Source organism: Trematomus bernacchii, unplaced genomic scaffold, assembly GCF_902827165.1.
Source record: "Trematomus bernacchii unplaced genomic scaffold, fTreBer1.1, whole genome shotgun sequence".
NCBI classification, from domain to species: Eukaryota; Metazoa; Chordata; class Actinopteri; order Perciformes; family Nototheniidae; genus Trematomus; species Trematomus bernacchii.
The window spans coordinates 4542818-4563745 of record NW_022988007.1 but is presented as its reverse complement, the minus strand read 5'-3'; the positions used below and the strand labels follow the sequence as shown (position 1 = coordinate 4563745).

The 20928-nt window shown below is 40.8% G+C and overlaps 1 protein-coding gene across 7 annotated transcripts in view; it reads left to right on the top strand.

The window, feature by feature from the left end:
• The window catches only part of amot (angiomotin), a 69009-nt gene that overhangs the window by 6327 nt on the left and 41754 nt on the right, over window positions 1-20928 (top strand). For 2 of the 7 annotated variants that reach the window (XM_034117292.1, XM_034117293.1), the window contains exons 2-6: window positions 4530-4780; window positions 7964-8024; window positions 10860-11844; window positions 15110-15794; window positions 16135-16279. In XM_034117292.1, the coding sequence (XP_033973183.1) occupies window positions 7964-8024; window positions 10860-11844; window positions 15110-15794; window positions 16135-16279 (1876 nt within the window). In that variant the 5' untranslated portion in view covers window positions 4530-4780. Of the gene's footprint in view, window positions 1-4529; window positions 4781-5871; window positions 8025-10859; window positions 11845-15109; window positions 15795-16134; window positions 16280-20928 lie in introns of those variants that run through there. The other 5 variants (XM_034117290.1, XM_034117294.1, XM_034117296.1 and 2 more) reach the window with 5 other exon arrangements.

Here is a 20928-nt window from a genome sequence, read left to right as displayed (position 1 = left end):
ATAAAACAGTGTAAACAAATCAGGAGGACACATTTTTATATTACAGTTAACACTAACCTTTTGATATCGCCTTATTTAAATGTATGTATCTCTGTTAATATATTTACTTTATCTCCGTTCATCTCCGTCAAGTTTTTTTCTTTGGGAACAGTAGCTTCTTGTTAATAGAACAAAGTCGCCTTCAAAATAAAAGCATGTCTAAATAAAACAGGAAGTTGAGTTAGATTACCCTTAAAGGTCCCATGACATGACCATTTCTACTGATCATAATTCTATTGTTGAGGTCTACTAGAATAGATTAACATTGTTCAATGTCCAAAATCACATTGGTTTCTCATACTTTGTACTCTCTGTCCTAAACGGCTTGTTGGAGCTCCTGCCCCCCCCTCCCTATGAACCCACTGTGCTCTGATTGGTCAGCTCGCCCACTCTGTTCTGATGAGTCCACCACCGTTACAGCGGAACATCAGTGATTATGTGTTACAATGGCGTTAGCGACCAGAAAATGACACCAGTAATGACAAACCGATGAGAATTCTGCGTGGGGTCTGGGTGCCGTGTTGGCGGGACTTGCTGCTGCGCCCTTTGAGCGGACAGTGTGAGCTGGATTACTGGTGTCGTTTCCTGGTTGCTGCGTGGGGTCTGCGAGACAGCTCAGTGAGTTTGTGTGTGTGCTCAGGCTGAGTTCAGGCTGAGTTTCGCCATGTCTCGCTGTCTCAGGCTGAGTTCAGGCTGAGAAAAGATAAGGGTGAGTGTGTGTGTGAGGAGCTCCACGGATTGGTCCATTTGGACCTGGGTATGGTCACGTCACTATACTCAGGAAGAAAAAATATAAAACGAGGCGTTCTGGGGCAGCAGAGACAGGTATTTTCTGTGTTAGAGTTTTACTCGCTACAGGGTGTACTTTGAGGGCTTGTGACTTTGCAGACCGTTTACATGCAGAAAAAGCTACATAACACACAAGGGGACGGGTAATAGGGCTGAACAATTAATCAATTTTAAATCGAAATCGCAATTTTAAATGATGCGATTATCAAATCGCAAAGCCTGCGATTTCTTATTTATTTTTTAATTTAATTTTTTGTTTTGTTGTTCTTGTGTGTAAGTCATCCACACCAATCATACCCCTTTCACACCAAGGCTTTTCCCGTTCTTGCTCCGTGCTAGAGCTTTTCCGCTTCAGAACCGGTTCTTCGGTTCAGCTCCCACTCTGTTCACACCGCTCAGAGCCCGACTGGTGCTGCGTCATCGCGTCATCGTTTCCGTCATGACGTAACCGTTTGCGTGCCTGCTTCATAAAGCCAAACCGCGCGGAAACCCCTCACATCGACAACAACAACAATGGCAGATTGTATTGAAGCGCTACTCGTTTTGCTCTGTCGATACGAAATGGAACAAATGGGACGACTTTACTACCAACTTTACAGTCGTTACATGCTACATTCAAAAGTTCTTTACAATCATCAACTTCAACGACGATTCCGTAGGAGAAAGAAGGTAAATATACGTCCTATTCGCTAGCGTTACAGCTAGCTGTTGTTAGCGTCTGCATGCGCCAAGCTCAAAATACCCAGCTTTGCAGCATTAATTACTATGGTATAACTTGAAAACTGATTCTCAATGTTATTTCCACAGATCATGTTGAAGCTGGCGGAAAGGCGGATGTCGCGTGTTATTTGGACACAGCCCAGATCCGACGTAAGCATGACATATGCGGTGCTTGCTTTCGAGACCGGCAAGTTTTTGGAGCTTGAAACGAACCGGATTCCGGAGCTTAGAGGCGGCTCCGCTGCGGTGTGAACAGGAAAAACCGGTACTGTTCAAGCTCCAGCTCCAGAAGGGAGGAGAATGCGCAAGCACAGGCATTATATATATATACAGGCATTATATATATATATATATATATATATATATATATTATTTTTTTTATATATATATATATATATTTTTTTTTATATATATATTTTTTTATATATATATTTTTTTTTATATATATATATTACCTTGTTTATATCTTGTTAATTTGTAAATTCAACATTTGTACTTTCTTGTTTATTTGTTATCTTTACATTTTTTTTAATGTCTTTTTATGCTGCTGAAATACAATTTTTGATTTTTTTGATTTGTATTGTACAATGCCATGCCTTTTTATGCTGCTGCAACAAAACACTTCCCAAATTGGGATCAATAAAGTACTTATCTTATCTCTTGTTGATAAATAATTGCACCCAACAGCGATCATACAGAAAGAGAAGGAGGATAAGAGATCATGGGAGAAAGAGAAGGAAAAGTTGATGATACATATTTCTTTTGCAATGGTATTAAGAATAATACATGATGAATAAATAATACATGTAGTAAAAATTGCTCAATTTTAATACCCTCGTTGTACTAGACTAAAACAAAAAATGAATTTCAAATATTTTACTAAATAGTCAATTCTAATAACTTTTTTGTTTAAATCATTTGACAAATACATGTATGTGAAAGAGTAAACAATATTTATTTATGTTCAATACAATGAGTATTTAGCTATTCAGGTAGGGCATCAAACCCTCTCGTATTTCAGTGCCCTCCTCCTCTGCACCTTGTGCCACTGCTACCCCAGGCTCTGCTGCTGCTGGTGCATCCCACCCATCATCATAGGCCTTTCCATGACTCTCGCAGAGGTTATGCAGAGCACAGCATGTCAGCACCATAGATTTGACATGTTTCACATCAGAGTCATTTCTTTTCATGAGGCAACGCCACCTTCCCTTCAGTCTACCAAAAGCGTTTTCGACCACTACCCGTGCTCTGCAAATTCTCTTGTTGTATAGCACATGTTCTGCTGTCAGCCGTCCAGTGTCAGGGAACGGTTTTAAGAGCCAGTTTTGCAAGGGATAGGCAGAGTCTCCCAGGATGTAATAGCCAGCATTCACCCCACCAATGTTCCTGGTGCAAGGTGGAAAGTAGTTGCCACGACTGGCCAACTCCCACAATGTGGACAGTCTCAAAACCCGAGCGTCATGCAAGCTCCCAGGCATTCCTGCAAACACATTCCAGAAATGTCCCTTTCCATCTACAACTCCTTGAAGGATGATGGAGTGCCAGCCTTTACGGTTGAAATAGTCGCAGTGTATTCCTGTGGTGCCAAGATGGGTATGTGTGATCCAATAAATAGCACCTACACACTTTGGGAGCCCCCACCTGTTCTCAGTGTAGTCAGCCATTTCTGCAAACTTCTCCCGATCTGGTGAACGAATTAGTTCCAGTACTAACAACGTATCTGCAGCATCACAGAAGTCTTGCACACACCGGCACACAGTTGTTATGCTCACTCCGAAAAGATGTCCAATGCTTCTGTACTCTGAGCCGGTCTCAAGCTTCCACAGTGCGATGGCCACCCTTTTCTTTAGAGGTATACACACGCGGAATGTTGTCCTGTCTCTCCATCGCTGGCCGCAGTTTGTTGCACAGGTAGATGTAGGTTTCCTCAGACATCCTGAAGTTCTGCACCCACTGAGTGTGTGTGTGAAAGATGGAACAATCACACCCCACCACTCGGTAGCTCGGCCGAGCGTCCAAACACATGGTCTGCAAATAGTATAACTTCTGAAATACACAAACATTTATTTTTCTCATGTCCCTTTAGGGGCTCTGTAGATTTTTTTAGAGTTGGATGATCTCCTTTTTGATTATTAAATTATCTTATCTGTGAGAGAATGCGAGATACTACCTTGGCATTCTCACATTCTTTGTCGAAGCAGAATTTTTAAATGACTGGAAACGTTTTCCCCCCTCTTTTTTCACTTAAACTGTATCTTTCTTTTAACAGTATGATTAAGACCTTAGAAAGTCTTGCTTATTTTGTTCACATTTGTTACGTTCAAACACCTGGGACTGTATATGAATGTATTGCTTGAATGATTTATAACAGAACTGAATGCAGAAAATAAATCCTCGCAAATCACTGGTTGACAATGCATCGTACTACTTCTCTGTTTAGCTGACGGTTTTATGCAAAGTGACTCTTCAATACCATGACAATTTGACCTTTGAATTAGAAGGTGCCTTGAATTAGAAGGTGCCTGCGACATAAAGTTGTATGCCAGTCATGTAGATAAATGAATTGCTGTCTTTAAATGATCATGAAACGTTTTATAGTCACATTGTTTGTCTCAATATAAATTGTGTGAATAGATAAATGATCCTTGTGTGAATGTGAAATCTGTAAATGTATATAACTTCCCACTAATGCAAAACAAATAATTGTACACATTAAAATATTTTTGCAAATACGCAAACAAATTTCACATTTAAAAAGAAAATCTGTGAATATGTCCATCCTCCACATCTGGCAGTGTGAATTTTAAATCTAATTCAAAATTAGATGTACTCCACCCCTGTTGTATTCTTTAGTTTACTGGAGTAAGATACTTAAATGCATATACATGCAGTCAAGAAAGTTTGTTGGCCTCTTACGAAAGCGAAGCCTCCAATTTGGTTCTTTGTGGCAGTTAAACGAACCACATTTATTTCATCTGCAGAGAGACACCGACCATTTCCTCTACATCTTGGAGCTCTACGAGAGCCTGCTGATCCTGCAGGGAATCAAGGACCAGGAGTTGAACTACGTGCCACCACAAGACTACAATCTCCTTAGATGGGTCAACCTCCACCATAAAAACATCAGCCCCATCTTACTGCTTACCAAAAAGAAGCCCCACCCATTGGGTCTGCCAAAGCATCACAACATGAGCAGCTGTTGCCACTGAGCACTGTGAGAGCAGCCATACAGGTAGGTATAAGAGGGAGAAGTCTTCGGTATGGGAAATTAAGTTGGTTAAGGGAATATAGGGAGAAGTAAAGAGGGGAGTTTGAAGTAGGTAAAAGGGAGTGTAAGAGGGGGAGATTGTCAAGAGAACAGAGAAGCTTAAAGGACATTACATGTTTGAAAATGTGTGCAAAGGAATGCTCAACCAAAGAATAACTAACATTCTGGTTAGTTTAGCGGTCTGTGTGCACTCATCATTACAATTTCAGGTCAATACTAGTCGGAAACAATAGTGTACACACAATATCATATGCCGTACCTGATGAAAACAAGTCATTTACAGCATGTCATGTCAAAAAATACAACCCAGGACATTTTATAATTTAATGAATTATACATTGAAGGTAACATATGAATCGTTTGACCTCATATATATATATATATAGAGATATATATATATAGATATATATATATATATATATAGATATATATATATATATAGTCAACGATTAACGACACACTATATAATAATAATAATAAATTCTATTTCTATAGCGCTTTTCTAAGACCCAAAGACGCTTTACATTTGGGGAAGGGTAGACAGACAAGGACAGGCAACAAGACAACAACAAAACAAAAACAAAACAGAAAAACAAAACAGAAAGCAGTCGGGAGGAAGTGGGGGGTGGGGGGGGGGGGCTTATGGGTATACAGATTTGAAGAGATGGGTTTTGAGGCGGGACTGGAACAGGGTGAGGGACTCGGACTCACGGAGGTCTTGCAGAAAAGAAGACTGCAAGCTAATTAACAGGGATATAAACAATGCAGAATTTAAAATATTATATATATATATATATATATATATATAACACATATATATATATATATATATAACACAAGAACATATATATATATATATTATATATATATATATATATATATATCTCTATCTCTCTCTCTCTCTCTCTCTCGCTCTCTCTCTCTCTCTTCTCTCTCTCTTCTCTCTCTCTCTCTCTCTCTCTCTCTCTCTCTCTCTCTCTCTCTCTCTCTCTCTCTACTCTCTCTCTATATCTATATATCTCTATCTCTATATATGGGCCAATAAAGGCAGAGAAGAAGACTGCAAGCTAATTAACATGGATATAAACAATGCAGAATTAAAATATTGAAAAGGAGCAAGCTTTGCAGATGTTTGATTTTGAAGGTACTCTTTTACACTTTTGGTAGGCCCAAATACTGAGGATTATAAGCAAACATTGTTTATATTCAACAAAACTCTAACAGATTCTATTAATAATCAAGACTTTTCGAAGTGTCTGATTTATGCTCTGCTATAATTGGTTGGTGGTCATTCTAATGTATAGCATGTAGGAGTGCACATGTGTTCTTGTGTTCTTTTTCTGTGACACCAATGACTAAGTTATGCTTATATTCCGTTGGTGTAAAATAAAAATGACATCATCTTAACACCATACTATTTAATTATTTCATTGCCTATTCTGAATGACAGAGGTCCATATCAGAAATATTTGTATTCACATGAATGCGCTAAGCAAGCAGTCTATTATTTTGTGCCGTTAGTTTATCAGTGTATTCCCTGTTAACAAGTACTTATGCCTACAGTATGACCTCTGTGAAATACAGCGTGTAAATAGGTCAGCTTTGGAGTATTTGTGCCAAGATATTCTAGACATGTCAGTCCCAAAACTGTTTCTGTTTGTTTCAATCTTTTTGTGTGACGCAACATACAAGTTTATCGCCCCAGAATATAATACTGCACCAAAAACATTCTGGATTTACCGAGTACATTAAACAGAGGAATTTACTTCACATAATAAAAAGCAAACACATTGCAATGACAATTCAGTGAGTCACTGCTTTCCTCATAACGGCATCATCTGTCATGCCATTTGTTCCTTTCTCAGCTCTATTTAATATCTGTTGTGTTTGTTGTTTGTTTCTTTCTTTTTTGCTCTATCCACCTTTTGTCCTGTTGCTGGCTGTGAAGAGGGCAAGTCAGAGAGAAGATGTTGGCATGCACTGCAGGATATGGCTGTTGAAGTATGTGGGAGGGAGTATGCATCTATGATCTATAGGGCTGGGTAGTGGAACAAAATCATCATGGCTACAGCCTATTATTTTCACAAAAATGATAGGCTACTATCTACATTAAACTAACAAGAACGGAATCAAAGATACTTTATTGATGGGTTGTAAAGGGCTACAATACAAACTGTCAATGTGCCTTAGTGAGCAGGCCTGAGAACAGGCAAGCATCAAGGACATTTTGTCCAAACACCCTTTCATCACACATGCTGATGACCTTCTGTGACAGTCCATTTAAACATTTGCCACTCATTCAGTCTGCATAAAAAGAACTCTGCACATTTTCCCTACATTGCTGCCCATTTTCAGACTCATCATTCTTCAGACACCCTTTATCTCCTAGCTTCTTCCTCTATTAACCGTTAAGGATGACAGTTAACAGTTTCTTTGATATGTTTGGATGTTCAATACATGATATTTGTATAAAGCTCTATGATCTCTGAAATCTGTCATGCTTGCGCAGATTTGTTTTTGAGCTTTACATGAGCAAAACCACACTGCCCAAGAAAAATGCAGATTGCTACAGTAACTTCGGGTTAGTAGCCAGGTGACCTCGGTGATGATGTATCATTTAAAACAACAAAAACCGAAAAGAACCGAACTGACCAGAGGGCACAAGGGACTACGTCTGGAACGGCAAACAGGACAGGAACATAAACGAAGAATCGACCAAGAACACTCAGAAAGACAGGCCTAAATACACACAAGACTTATCACAAAGACACAGCTGGAAAGGGCACGTGAAAAACAATCAGACACAGGCGGGAAAACACAGGAAGTAAAACAGGACAAGACACAAGGAGGAAATATATTTCAAAATAAAACAGGAAACGTATACACAAAATTAAGATCATGACAAAATCTTTATTTCAGTTTTTTTTGTTTTGATTTTCAACAGACTGTATTTCATGAGATGAAAAGTTACATATTGTATGCTGTTTGTTTAGTTTTCTTTTTTTCCAGTGATATGATCTTCATGTCACTACTAAATTCCTATTTCACTTTTCTGTCTCTTCAGTTTTCAGATAATTGACCATTTGCTGACATATGCCCAAAGCTAACGCTTTTCTTTTTGTCCTATATGATTTTATTTACTTACAGATGTTTCGGAAAAAAGCATCTTCCTCCTTGAGAATGAGAAGAATAACAGAAAGCGCTAGATGTAATGATGAATTTATTTCTTTACTCATTAGAAAAAGGTGGATCAGTGTTCAGTTTGTAAAATGTGTTGTCAAAGAAACCACACTGCATTGCAGCACAACAACCCCTAAAAAATTTACAAATGTGAAAAAAACATGTCGTTACATAAGTAAAAAAACGACAAAATTATCCTTTTTGATTAGCATCTTTCACAACAAATTATTCCCAGGTGGTTTACATTTTGACAACATTGGATGTGCAACTGAGAACACATTGCTTCTGTCTTAAACCTTGCATGAATAATGCCACCCAAGAGTCTGTGGGTCAGCTTAGATGATTCCAAGTCACTGGGTTTTGTTTTCCTTGCTTTCATTGTAATGAATTACAATCTATATATTTAAACAAAAAATGCTTTGTGAATGGATTCACTGTGATCTTCTGAGGTTCAAATGAAATCACCTATTTCAAATTGGTCCATCTTACTACCTAAAAGCTGTGTTTTGTGACAAATGTGTTGTCCTTCAGTTTTATTTTCAATAAAAACAATAGGAAGCTTTGCTGATGACATTAGAACAATCTATCTATGCCCGTGAAGCCTCGATCAAGGATGTAAAGATTACCTCCACCTGCTTTCCAGACATTTGACACTGTCCCTGCCTTGATAGTACATTTGAAGACAATTATGATAACCAAAAAGATATCTCAAATGTGCTGTCTTTCTGTGTTTTGTATGATTGAAGCTTAAAAGGTTTGTACTTTTGCTGCTTGTTATTGGCATAGGTCACAAGTTCTTGACATTTAAATAGATAACATGTTAAATTGATACATCGAACATTTTTTATAATTTATAATGAAAATAATGATTACATTTGCAAAGAAAATTAGATTTTTGTCCCAATGCCTAGAAAGGACACTATTCTTACAAAGCCGTTTAATGAATGTTTAATGAAAATAAAAAGCAGTGATTCCATTCTCGGCAAATGACGCCAAAACACGTCAAAATATGAAAAAGTGGTAAGCAGCTCTGGCTACTTTCTTTTTGCATCAATATAGGATCCCTTCAACCACCTTTTGAATTGGTCGCCATTGCGATATTTGCACATATCAAAAATCCTTTTTATTCAAGCTCTTATCTCAAACATAAATGTGTTTTTTGTGTGGCCCTGCACTTCTAACCCAGGCTCGCAAACTTTTGGCTAGTTGGTCTGTGTGAAATGCACAAAGCTGACTGCAAACAGGCAAGAGGCATTGTGTCACTGCAACAATAAGCCCAACTGAGCCATATGTCTAAATCAGAAAATACTACATCTCCAAACCGAATATTCTATATTCTAGGGATGCTCCGATCGATCGGTCACCGATCGAGATCTGCCGATACTCACTCTCTACCGATCGATCGGTGCTCTCTAAACATGCCGATCGCGAGAGCCGATTGCATGACTTAAAATACATGACACTTTTCTCTGTGCGCGGCAAAACAAGCTCGCCAAAATGGCTTCACCAGTCTGGCATTATTTTAAGGTGTCCGAAAAAGACCGTAAAATAGCGGTGCAACATGTGTGAAGCAGAAATCCTGCAGCTCCGCCCGCTGTGACGGACCGGTGAGCGGAGCGAAACACACTAGAGTTAGACCTAACACACTTAGCTATTTTATCTACCTCTGGAACAAGCTAAACTAGTTATAAATATATTTACTCTTCACTGTCGGGTCCCTCATTACTGGATCAGTGAGCTGCAGGAGATACTGACAGGCTGTCAGGAGAGAGAGAGAGGGAGAGAGAGGAAAAGAGAGCGCTTCCGCTCATTTCTCCCGTGTTATATAAGTGAATGTAAAGTTGAATAATGTACATCATTTGAATGTAATAATTAAGTTGATTGTTGTTTGTGGAAGCTCCAGTGAATGAGCCCCATTAACTGAGTTTTAAACCTCACTTTAAATGGAAGATTTAAAGTGATGTTTAAATCTTCCATTTAGGCCCCGCCCACTCGATCGGATCAGCGATCGGTATCGGCCGATAATGATTCCGGCGATCGGCCCCAAAATTGGCGATCGGAGCATCCCTACTATATACAGAACTCCTTTCTAATTCAGAATATTGTCATGTTCAGAATAATAGCATATCATTATTGTGCATGTTAACATGGTCGTTGTCAAGACACTCCAGATTAGTGCTCAAAGGTTTCCTTTGATACTATGATGTTAAATTGAATTTGCATTCAAAATCATATAATGTTACTATAATGCCACTTTTGTCCTATTAAAAACAAAACCTGTGAAAGGTGAGCATTTTACGTAAGAACAATCCACAGGTAGCCATTTTTGTATCACCATATCACAGCTTAGTTCAAACAAGGACAAACTGTTTTCTGCTACTTTGTGTATCTGCACTTTTCACTTTCTCTTTTCAGTGTCAAAATTGCCTAGTTAACCATTCTTAAGTGAAATTTTCTTTTTTTAGGATCCATATTCAGTCATTACACAGCTTGTATAATCTTCATTATTTGGTTGAAATTGTAAGAGCTTATGTATGTTTTTGTTTGTGATCTGGGTTTGAGGTTTCAAGGGTTTATTGAAGGTTTGGCTGTGCAGGGTTGACAAAAAATATTTTTCCTACAAGTGGGTCCATGTGCAAATTTGACATGAATACTTTCTATCCTTCGCTTTTGTTTTGTTTCTTCCCTTGTTATTCTGAATGACTTAATCTTTCTTTCTTTTTCATCACTCACTTAAATTGTTTTTCTTTGAATTTCTTCACATGGTTTAACCTTATTAAACTGTTTCTCTCATCTCTTTGTCACACTGCTTCCTTTTTCTTTCTTTCTCTCTCTTTCCACTTACTCTTCTTATACATCTCAGGGAGTATTGACCGTGGGCGAAGCTTGTCCTTCCATGAGGTTCGTAGCAAGCGTGAGGCAGAGATGAGGGCCGCCACCGAGGAGTCGTCCAGCAGCAACAATTTAGGAGGGGGAGGAAACACCGTCCTGCAGCGCCTCCTGCAGGAGCAGATGAACCGGAATTATGTGCTGCATCAACATCAGCAACAACAACAACAACAAGGAGGGGGAGGAGGAGGTTATGCGGTACCTGATGATCACTCCATGACCCCCCACATTGCCCGACAGGAGCCCCAGGGACAGGAGCTGCAGACGGACAACGGCCTCGAGAAGCTGGGCTCCACCAGAGTAGGAGGAGGAGGTGGGAGCAGTGGAGGGGGAGGATGTTTGGGGACTGTAGGTGGAGGAGGAGGCAGCAGTGGATGTGTTGGAAGTGTCCATGGGCCGTGTCCAAACCCTGAGGACCTCCCTACGTATGAAGAAGCCAAAGTGCAGTCGCAATACTTCCGTGGCCATGGTCCTCCTTCTCATCAGCAAAACAACCAGCTCCAGCAGCCCCCTCTCTCGGCCTCGGTGGGTACTGCCTTCTACGTCACTGGGGTGACCAGCACCAAGGTTCGCACTGAGGGTCGGCCCACAGTTCAGCGGGTGAGTGGAACAGGGAGGGTGCACCAGGACGATGGGCTGAAGGATCTAAAGCAAGGACACGTTCGGTCTCTCAGCGAACGACTAATGCAGCTCTCCCTGGCCACTAGCGGTGTGAAGGCCCACGCTCCCGTCACTAGTGCCCCACTCTCTCCACAGCTGCCCCCGCCAGGGCCACCGGGGGACTATTACAAGCCGCAGCATCGCGGCCCACCTCCAGACTACCCCTTCAAAGGAATTGGCTCTCCTAGCAAGCAGCAGGAGCCTGGAGGCCATTTTTATCAGGAGCAGAGAGGCAGGGAGCAATCAAGGGAGGTGCTCCAAGTCCGATACCAGCCTCCGCCTGAGTACGGCTCATTCAGGTAGGAACCCGCACACTCAAAGCCCCTCACCAACACCAGTGTACATTATTAAAGGTGCTTAGGCTATTAATAGTTTTGAACTAACAAAATAAAACTTTAATAGTTAATTAAACGAGCGACTGTGGCTGCGAGGGAGTTCGTCATCTTTCAACCATTCGATCCCAGCCCCAGAGAAAACCTGTCGATGTATCCTTTGGCAAGATACTTAACCCTGAGTTTCTCCCGATGGCCAACGGTGTGTGAATTCGTATCATTGTTAGCTTCGCTAGAGCAAGTGGTACTGCTCTGCATGAAGAAGGTGTGAATGGGTGAATTACTTATTAAAGCATAATGTATAGTTATAATGTTTGAAGCCTTTATATTGCTTTAATGGTAAACCTTACACGATTGTATTATTTTATGTAGACCTCCATCACGTCTTTTGAGTGGTTGGCTCTATTTTGACTTCAGAGACTGAAATGATTCCCGGACACAGTGTCAGATAAAGATGACACACAGGTCCATGTGGACTTTGAATGTCCTATGAGATGTGAATGCTACTTCAGGGTTTGTTTCCACACTGACAAGGACAACATTTTGTAATAACATAACATTATACTTTTATGTTTCTTTACAGGCAAGTAGAAAATAGTAAAAATAAACAAATAAGGTGACAGAGCATTTCATAGTGTCCCAAACGTGCATTTTAAAATGTGAAGAGGAATCCTGTTTGTCCTGTTTTACAGAGGTCTATTTACTTCAGGGAACTAGATCCATCAGACATGAATACTGCAGAATTTAATCATCAGGGCAGGACGAGTCACGACATGATATGCTTCATGGTGTTCCTTTGAGGGATAAAGGCAGGAATGTTTGCTCTGCAAAAAGCCAGGTGACAGCTGGTGATTCCCACCTTACAAATAGCAGTTGAATCAGACTGGGCTAAAGGATGTTCATGTTTAAAAGCATTCATTTATCCCCCATTTTGTTTTGTATACGCTCACTGTTAAAAAAGTTTCCCCTAAGAGAGACAAGAAACGTTATTAAAACAATAATTAACTGACATTTTAGATTATAAAAAACGATCAGATAATAATTATCTTAAGCAAAGTATCTGTATTTATTCAACATAAATGAAGTCACACCTACTGCCATTTCCAACTTAATTACAGGTATATGTTATGCTAACTAGAAATATTAGAAACATTTAGTTAGTACTTAGTGCTTTTATTATACCTGGGTTGTAGTGATACCAGAATTACAATTTGTGTAAACATCGATGTTAACAGAAGTTGCTCAATTTGGTGTAAATCTGATTCTGCAGCAGTGAGGATGTATGAGATGGATTTAAGGGAAATAGCTAAATAGCTAAGTAAGCAAAACAGGGACAAGGGCTTTTATGGTCCTGTAGAGCAAAGCATTCACACCCTTATGCTTCCATGAACAGACAGACATGTCCATTGAAATCATGCAAGTCGTGTCACCTTGGCCTCTGAGAAATTCCATTTGGTCGTCACTTTATTTGGTACACCAGTGTAATCTTTAAATTATACCCTTTCTTTTTGTTGACATGGTTGGACATGTATTAATTCCCCTTTATGTTTATTACAGACGTCATATTTAAGGGTGATGTTATACTACATTACATTTTATGAAGAGGTTTTTCCTAATTCCACTTCCACTTCATTACTACTTGTATATATAGGGGTGCACATAACTCTTTTAGTGAGTTACTCAGATGAGTACCAGGAGACAGCGTTTGGTACTCACCCCACACGAAGCGTGGTGTTAATAAGTGCAGTCTTCCTCACTGTCCTCCTCAGTGTCTCCTTCACTGTCCTCTATTTACACTTCTTGCATGGTAGATGATGAAGATGATGAAGATGCACCTCCCTGTCCCTGTTTAAGCCTCCCATTTGCTTTCTCCAAAACTTGTTGCCAAAAATGTGAAGTCCTTGCATTTCCTGAGGCCAAGTTGAAGGATCAAATACTAAGAAATGATCACATGACTTGAAGTCATATCTGATTTCAGATGTGGGAAGTAACTAAGAACACTTATTCAAGTACTGTACGTAAGTAACATTTTGAGATACTTGTACTTTACTTGAGTATTTCTATGTTATGCTACTGTGTACTTCTACTCCACTCCAATTCAGAGGGAAATGGTGTACTTTTACTCCACTGCATTTATTGAATACCTTTAGTTACTTTACAGATGTGGATGAATGATGTGAAATATAATCAAGTCTTAAATCAGACTTTAGTTCCACCTGGAATAAATTCACAAGCTACCCTGCAGTATACAAAGTCATTCAAACTAGCTGCACCTTTACCAGCTGTGAGAACACTTTAATGATCAATCATTATAAAACATCATATATATTATTCTGAAATGGACCAATCTGCACAATGACTACTTTTACTTGTAACACAGTATTCCTACACTCTGGTACTTCAAATGTTACTCAAGTACAAGATCTGAGTACTTCTTCCACCTCTGTCTGATTTCAAACTCTTCCATTAACACCCTGAGTAAGTTTGCAGCTGTGTGTTTTACTCCACCTTGTTGTAAATAAAACTGCAGCAGCTTCACTGCAGCAGCTTGACCACAGAGCGTGAACGTTGTGATCAGCTGATTTCTCGCAGTTCTCCCGTATGTGCGCGGGGCACAGTGTGCACAGTGTGCACAGAGGAGTCTGCCTCCGCAGCCAGTTGATGTAGTTTTGGTACAATTCCGTTGTACATACTGACGTTAACAGCAGCCCCGTCTGTGCACACGGCGACCAACTTAGTCGTCCAGTGATCTAAGCCCGACTCCTTGAAAAGCTTCACAAGTCCGTCGGTTATGGCCTGCGCGGCTCGGCCAGCACCCATCACACATCACACATCAGTCATAGAAAGTCAGAATATTTTTTGCAGGTAGCGAAACCCAACGTAGCTGCTTAATGTCTTTTGGACATGTATAGTAGTTTACTCCATTGAGTGTTGACAAGAAACAAGTGTAGGCGAAATATGTGTTTTTGTTTTGATGACATATCAGGTACGCAAAGACGCGTAGTGACAAAAGTGACGTTACGCAATTCAGAATTTTGTCCCCCATGCGTACCTACGTACCAGTTATGTGCACCCCTGTGTATACACACCTCTAATGAAGTCCAGTAACACCCACCAACCCCAAGTATGACCTACATTATAAAACTTTAATTTAATTAACACTTCAATGGCAGTTTCATATGTCCTGTGTTGTTCATGTAAATATCTATTCACAAAGCTGATCTCTCCTCAGGTCCAGTAAGGAGGGTTCAGTTCATTTCCAGAGGCCCCATCATCAGCACAGTCCCACCTCCTCTGTCACCTCTGTGGGATCCTTGTCCCGTACCCAGTCCTCCACCCTTACCAGCATGCTCAGTGCCTCCCACTCATCCCATCCGTCCTTCCCTTACCAGCACCCCCAGAGCCAGGGAGAGCCCTTCCCTAGCCCTGGGCCCCGCAGTCCACAGGGTCCGAGCTCCCACCAAGCAGGTGAGCCCTTTACCATGGGTTCCATTAATCAAACACCAAGAAGTCATGGTTTCCCTCATGACCCGTACGGCTCCACTCCCAGGATGTACCATCAGCAGCCTCATCAGTGTCAGCAGCCTCATCAGCAGCCTCATCAGCAGCCTCATCAGCAGCCTCATCAGCAGCCTCATCAGCAGCCTCATCAGCAGCAGCAGCAGCCTCATCAGCAGCAGCAGCAGCAGCAGCAGCAGCTGCAGCAGCAGCAGTTCCAAGGACCTCCACCTCCTCACCTCCAGCTGCCAGTCCAGACCGCACATTTCCCCCAACCACAATCCTACTCTCAACTGCAGGGGGAGCCTTTTGCTATGATGGTGCGAGCCCACCAGATGGTGGATGTGCTTACGGAGGACAACAGAATGCTGAGGCAGGAGATGGAGTCCTGCCGTGAGAAAGTCACAAAGTTGCACAAGGTAACAAAAACACTGCTCTTATGAGTTGTGTTATTTAGAATAGAGTGCAAGAAAAGGAGTGAAATAAGTTCTATTGTCTTGAGTTAAACTAGTTTTTTTTGGTATTGTGATCGTTCTTTTGAGACTATTGGTCGAAATATGTTTGAATATTAATTATGAATATTGAAGATCTCACCTTTGACGAAGCTCAGGCTGTAGACCGCAAATATGTAGATAGTGACATTGCAAATATTCAGAAGATAAATATATAATATAACATTTGGATGAAGTTTAACCCAGCACCTTTGCGCTCCCTTTCTTTCCTCTTTTTTCTAATCATTCATCTTGTACCTGTGGGCAGTTGGAAACGGAGATCCAGCTGGTGTCAGAGGCATATGAAAACCTTGCTAAGTCTTCCTCCAAGAGGGAGGCCCTGGAAAAAACCATGAGGAACAAGCTGGAGCTGGAGGTCCGGCGGCTGCACGACTTCAACAGGGACCTCCGAGGTGAGAGAGCAGAGAGGGGGGTAACAATGCAATAACCGTCCTGCTGAAACTGATTGCAAATTCAACATAAAACTACAATGGTCAAACTATTTTCAGCTATGTTTATTTTGCAGGAATTGAAAAAAGTATTGTGAAGAAAGGTTCAAAGTGGCACTACATCATTATATATGTCTGCTGTAGTGAAAGATATGAAGTATGTAAATTGTGCACTTCATTGTTATAAATATATTTATTCAAAACATACTGTTGTCCTTGTTGGCTGAAACGTACATGCACAGGTGCTATTTTTACTTTTAAGAAAAACTCAAGATCCCATTCCTTTCTGTATCAGTGTCATGACAGATGAGTCCTGCAGTAGTGCTACGTGTAGGGCCGACTGATTCACAGACTGACACAATGTGTTTTAGTAGCTGAAACTACAAAGCAAACACACATACTTATTTAGTGGGAATGCTGATACAGCATTCCAACTATATGTTATACTACGGACAAAAAGTTTATTATTCCGGCCCTCTTCTCCTCCCACATTCAACATCGCAGAAACTCTGTTCAAACATCAAAACGTTCAGCTCGGTCGGGAATCGCAGGCTATTACTTTTATCATTCATAATTCCAGAGATACATCCCATAATACATCACATTTTTAACCATTGAAGTCAATGGAGACATTCTTCAGACTTGAACAATCTTCATGCGACTTCAACTGCTCACTGTTCATTCATACTTTCACTCAGAAACCTCATTCCAACTTTAAAATGTTACACATCTTTCTGACATTATTCGTGTAACACAACTTTTAAATCTGATTCTTACTTTTAGAGATATTAAACATTGTTCAGACCTTGTTAAAGAGGTTTTCTTCAGATTTTAACATTAACTAGAGTGCGTGATGTCACAGCTAGAGTGGAGCAAATCTTGAAATTTGCCTTCATATATTTGTTTAAAACTGCCATAATTCCCAAACCCTACATTCCTGAGACATAATGTTTCATGACAAACGTAGGAAAACATCTCGTAGCTTGAAAAATTACAAATAATTAAGCAAAAAATAATTAAACAAAATGCCTCTTGAGGGCATGAAGTGACAAAAACGTTCAACATGTCTCCATTAAAACCCATTGTAATTTCAGGCTGATATTTCCTCACAGCAGCAGCCGCACACCTTTAGTTAAACTGCCAAAAAGGCCACATTATTAACCCGAAAGTACACAAAAATTACACTTCAGATACTCAACTTCCTTGACATGCTTCACGTTTTGAAATTTCACAGATATCTGTTATCGTTCTTCCACAAAACGTTCACATGTAAGAGGTTTATCTCTCATTCAGAACAATGCAAACCTTTGATCTCTACAGAGCTCGTTAGCTCAACTATAAACACCTGTGTAATGGAACACGATGATGTCATCACTCCAACTGACATGCTCAGAGCAGCAGACTTCAGATAATGGTTAATGGTCGTGCCTGTCACTACCCGATCTGCCGCCCTGCCCTATCTGCAGTGCGCAGATGGTCCGCCATATTGCACAACTCCGTACGGCAACCCAACTAGGACACTTGACACAGTGGCATTTGGCAAAGCACACAAAGAAAACTCAGAAAACCGAGAGAGATGAGATATTGTTATTACAACGTGACTTCAATATTATTTAACAACTCTTTTTATTGGGTTCTTTTATTTGGGGTTAAGTACATTGTCAGAATAAGTGAGAAATGGATTTAACTTCTGTTAGACAGCTATCATACTGAATAAATATTTACTGTGAATGTATGCAAAAATGTATGGCATATAGCTGTCTAACAGAAGTTAAATCCATTTCTAACTTATTCTGACAATGTACTTAACCCCAAATAAAAGAACCCAATAAAAAGAGTTGTTAAATAATAGTGAAGTCACGTTGTAATAACAATAACTAATCTCTCTCGGTTCTTTTTCTGCTTTGCCAAAAGCCACTGTGTCAAGTGTCCTATTAGAGTTGCCGTATGTAGTTGTCAAATATGGCGGACCATCTCGCACATGCGCACTGAAGATAGGGCAGGGCTGCAGATCGGGTAGTGACAGTGCCCTCAACAGCTCTACGTCAATTATGGGGTGTCATCATATGCCGTTCAAGAGAAGAGAGAGAGGGCGATCAAGAGTCAGTTCTAACTGTTCATTGCATTCTCTCTCTCTCTAGAGCGACGCTCGAGATCTATCTCTCTAGCGAGAGAGAGTAGAGAGAGCGCGAGAGTAGGAGAGAGAGAGTAGAGCGAGAGAGAGGCAGAGAGCAGAGAGAGCGAAGAAGAGAGCAGGAAGGCGAGAAAGAGGACGAGGCACTCAATATCTTCCGCTCTCCCTCTTCCTCTTCCTCAATATCTTCCCTATTCCCATTCTTTCCTCAATATCTTTCCTCTTCCATCTCTCTTTCCTCAATATCTTCCTCTCTCCATCTTCCTCTCAATATCTTCCTCTCAATCTCTCTCTCTCTCTCTCTCTCGCTCTCGCTCTCGCTCTCGCTCTCGCTCTCGCTCTCGCTCTCGCTCTCGCTCTCGCTCTCTCTCTCACACACACACACACACACAATCTCTCTCTCACACACACACAATCTCTCTCTCTCTCTCTCTCACACACACACAATCTCTCTCTCTCACACACAATGTTCCAAACGGTCCAAAACTTCACAGGTTTGGTAACGATGCAGCCATCAACGCATCTAAGCGTATTATGGGGTGTCATCAAATGCCGTTGCCATGGCGACAGACCACTCGCCATGAAACACGATGTCGCTGTAAGTCCAATGGACATTGTCCAATCGTCCCCCAATCTTCACTTGTATATCACCGGTCCATGCCTCAACAGCTCTACGCTAAATCTGAAATCTCACCATATGCCGTTTCCATCCCTCGCCATAAAACACGATGTCCCTTTAATTCCTATGAAAATGTTCAAAAAGTGCTCAAAATTCACATGTGTGCTAACAGTCCAGCCGTGAAAACATCTACGAGATTTCTTCAAATGCCGTTGCCGTCCCCCAAACTTCGCTTGTATATCACCGGTCCAGCCCTCAACAGCTCTACGTCAATTATGGGGTTTCTTCAAATGCCGTTGCCATCGCAACATGGTTTTCTCATAACTTCAGTGAAAATGTTCCAAACGGCCCAAAACTTCACAGGTTTGGTAACGATGCAGCCATCAACGCATCTAAGCGTATTATGGGGTGTCATCAAATGCCGTTGCCATGGCGACAGATCATTCGCCATCAAGTTAGTTCAAAAGTTTGCAGTTCAAATATTCTGCTGCTTTTCCAAGCCTTTTTACTTTCTTTTCTTCTCTCATCACACATTCAAGCCCCCAGTGTTCATGTATCATTTCAATCTAAATTCTTCACTTTCTTCTTACACATTACATTTCAGCATAGCAGTTTAGCGTCAGCTTTTCAGCATAAAGCATTCCCACTAGCAATTTTTTCAGGAATTGCATTCTCTAGTTTTGTCTGTTTCCCTTCTTTGTTCTTGCTCTTTAGCTTAGAAAAAACAAGCGAAAGGTGTGCGTGTGGGATGTCAACTTTTACGACTGATTGGGTTGAAGTTTAATATAAACTCACTGAAGCTTTTGTTTTAGAGAGTGTAAAATAAAAATAAAGGGTTCTCATAACAGGAGTTGAGAACAGGGTGCTGGAAATCCTTGAAAATGCTTGAAATTGTACGAGGTGTTTTCAAGGTTTGAAAAGTGCTTGAATTTTGGGAATGGTGCTTGAATTTGGGATAAAGTGCTTGAAATTGTAAATGCTTTACTTCGCTTTTTAGATTAAAAGAAAATAAAGAAGTCGGAGCGCGCTTAATTGCTTCACTTTTACATAAAACAGCCCCGCTCCGGCCTTCCCGCGCAATGCGCGTGACCGGCAAGTGTTTTTGTTACGTGTGTGACCTGGGCATTCTGATGAGAGTGATAGATGACAGTATGCCAGGAGGTTGCCGTTTCAATGAGCGTTGGCTCGCAGAAGACAAATACAAGCCATGGCTAAGACGAGGGTCAAGCGAAGCCCAAGAGTAGTCTCCTGCAAAGTGTGCAACAATAACGATGCGAGAGTCTGCGCTGACGAGCCACACACCACACGAAAGGTACGCCATAGTAGAGCATTTTAGATTAGGCTATCGTTGCATATAAAATACATGACACTTTTCTCTGTGCGCGGCAAAACAAGCTCGCCAAAATGGCTTCACTAGTCTGGCAGTATTTTAAGTGTCCGAAAATGACAATAAAATAGCGGTATGCAACGTGTGTGTGAAGCAGAAATCCTGCAGCTCCACCCGCTGTGACGGACCGGTGAGCGGAGCAGAACACACATTAAGAGTTAGACCTAACACACTTAGCTATTTTATCTACCTCTGGAACAAGCTAAACTAGTTATAAATATATTTATTCTTCACTGTCGGGTCGCTCATTACTGGATCAGTGAGCTGCAGGAGATACTGACAGGCTGTCAGGAGAGAGAGAGAGAGGGGGAGAGAGGAAAAGAGAGCGATATCGGTATCGGCCGATACTGATTCCGGCGATCGGCTCCAAAATTGGCGATCGGAGCATCCCTAATAATTGTATATGATATGTTTTATAATGATTGATCATGAAAGTGTTATCAAAGCTGGTAAAGTTGCAGCTAGTTTGAATG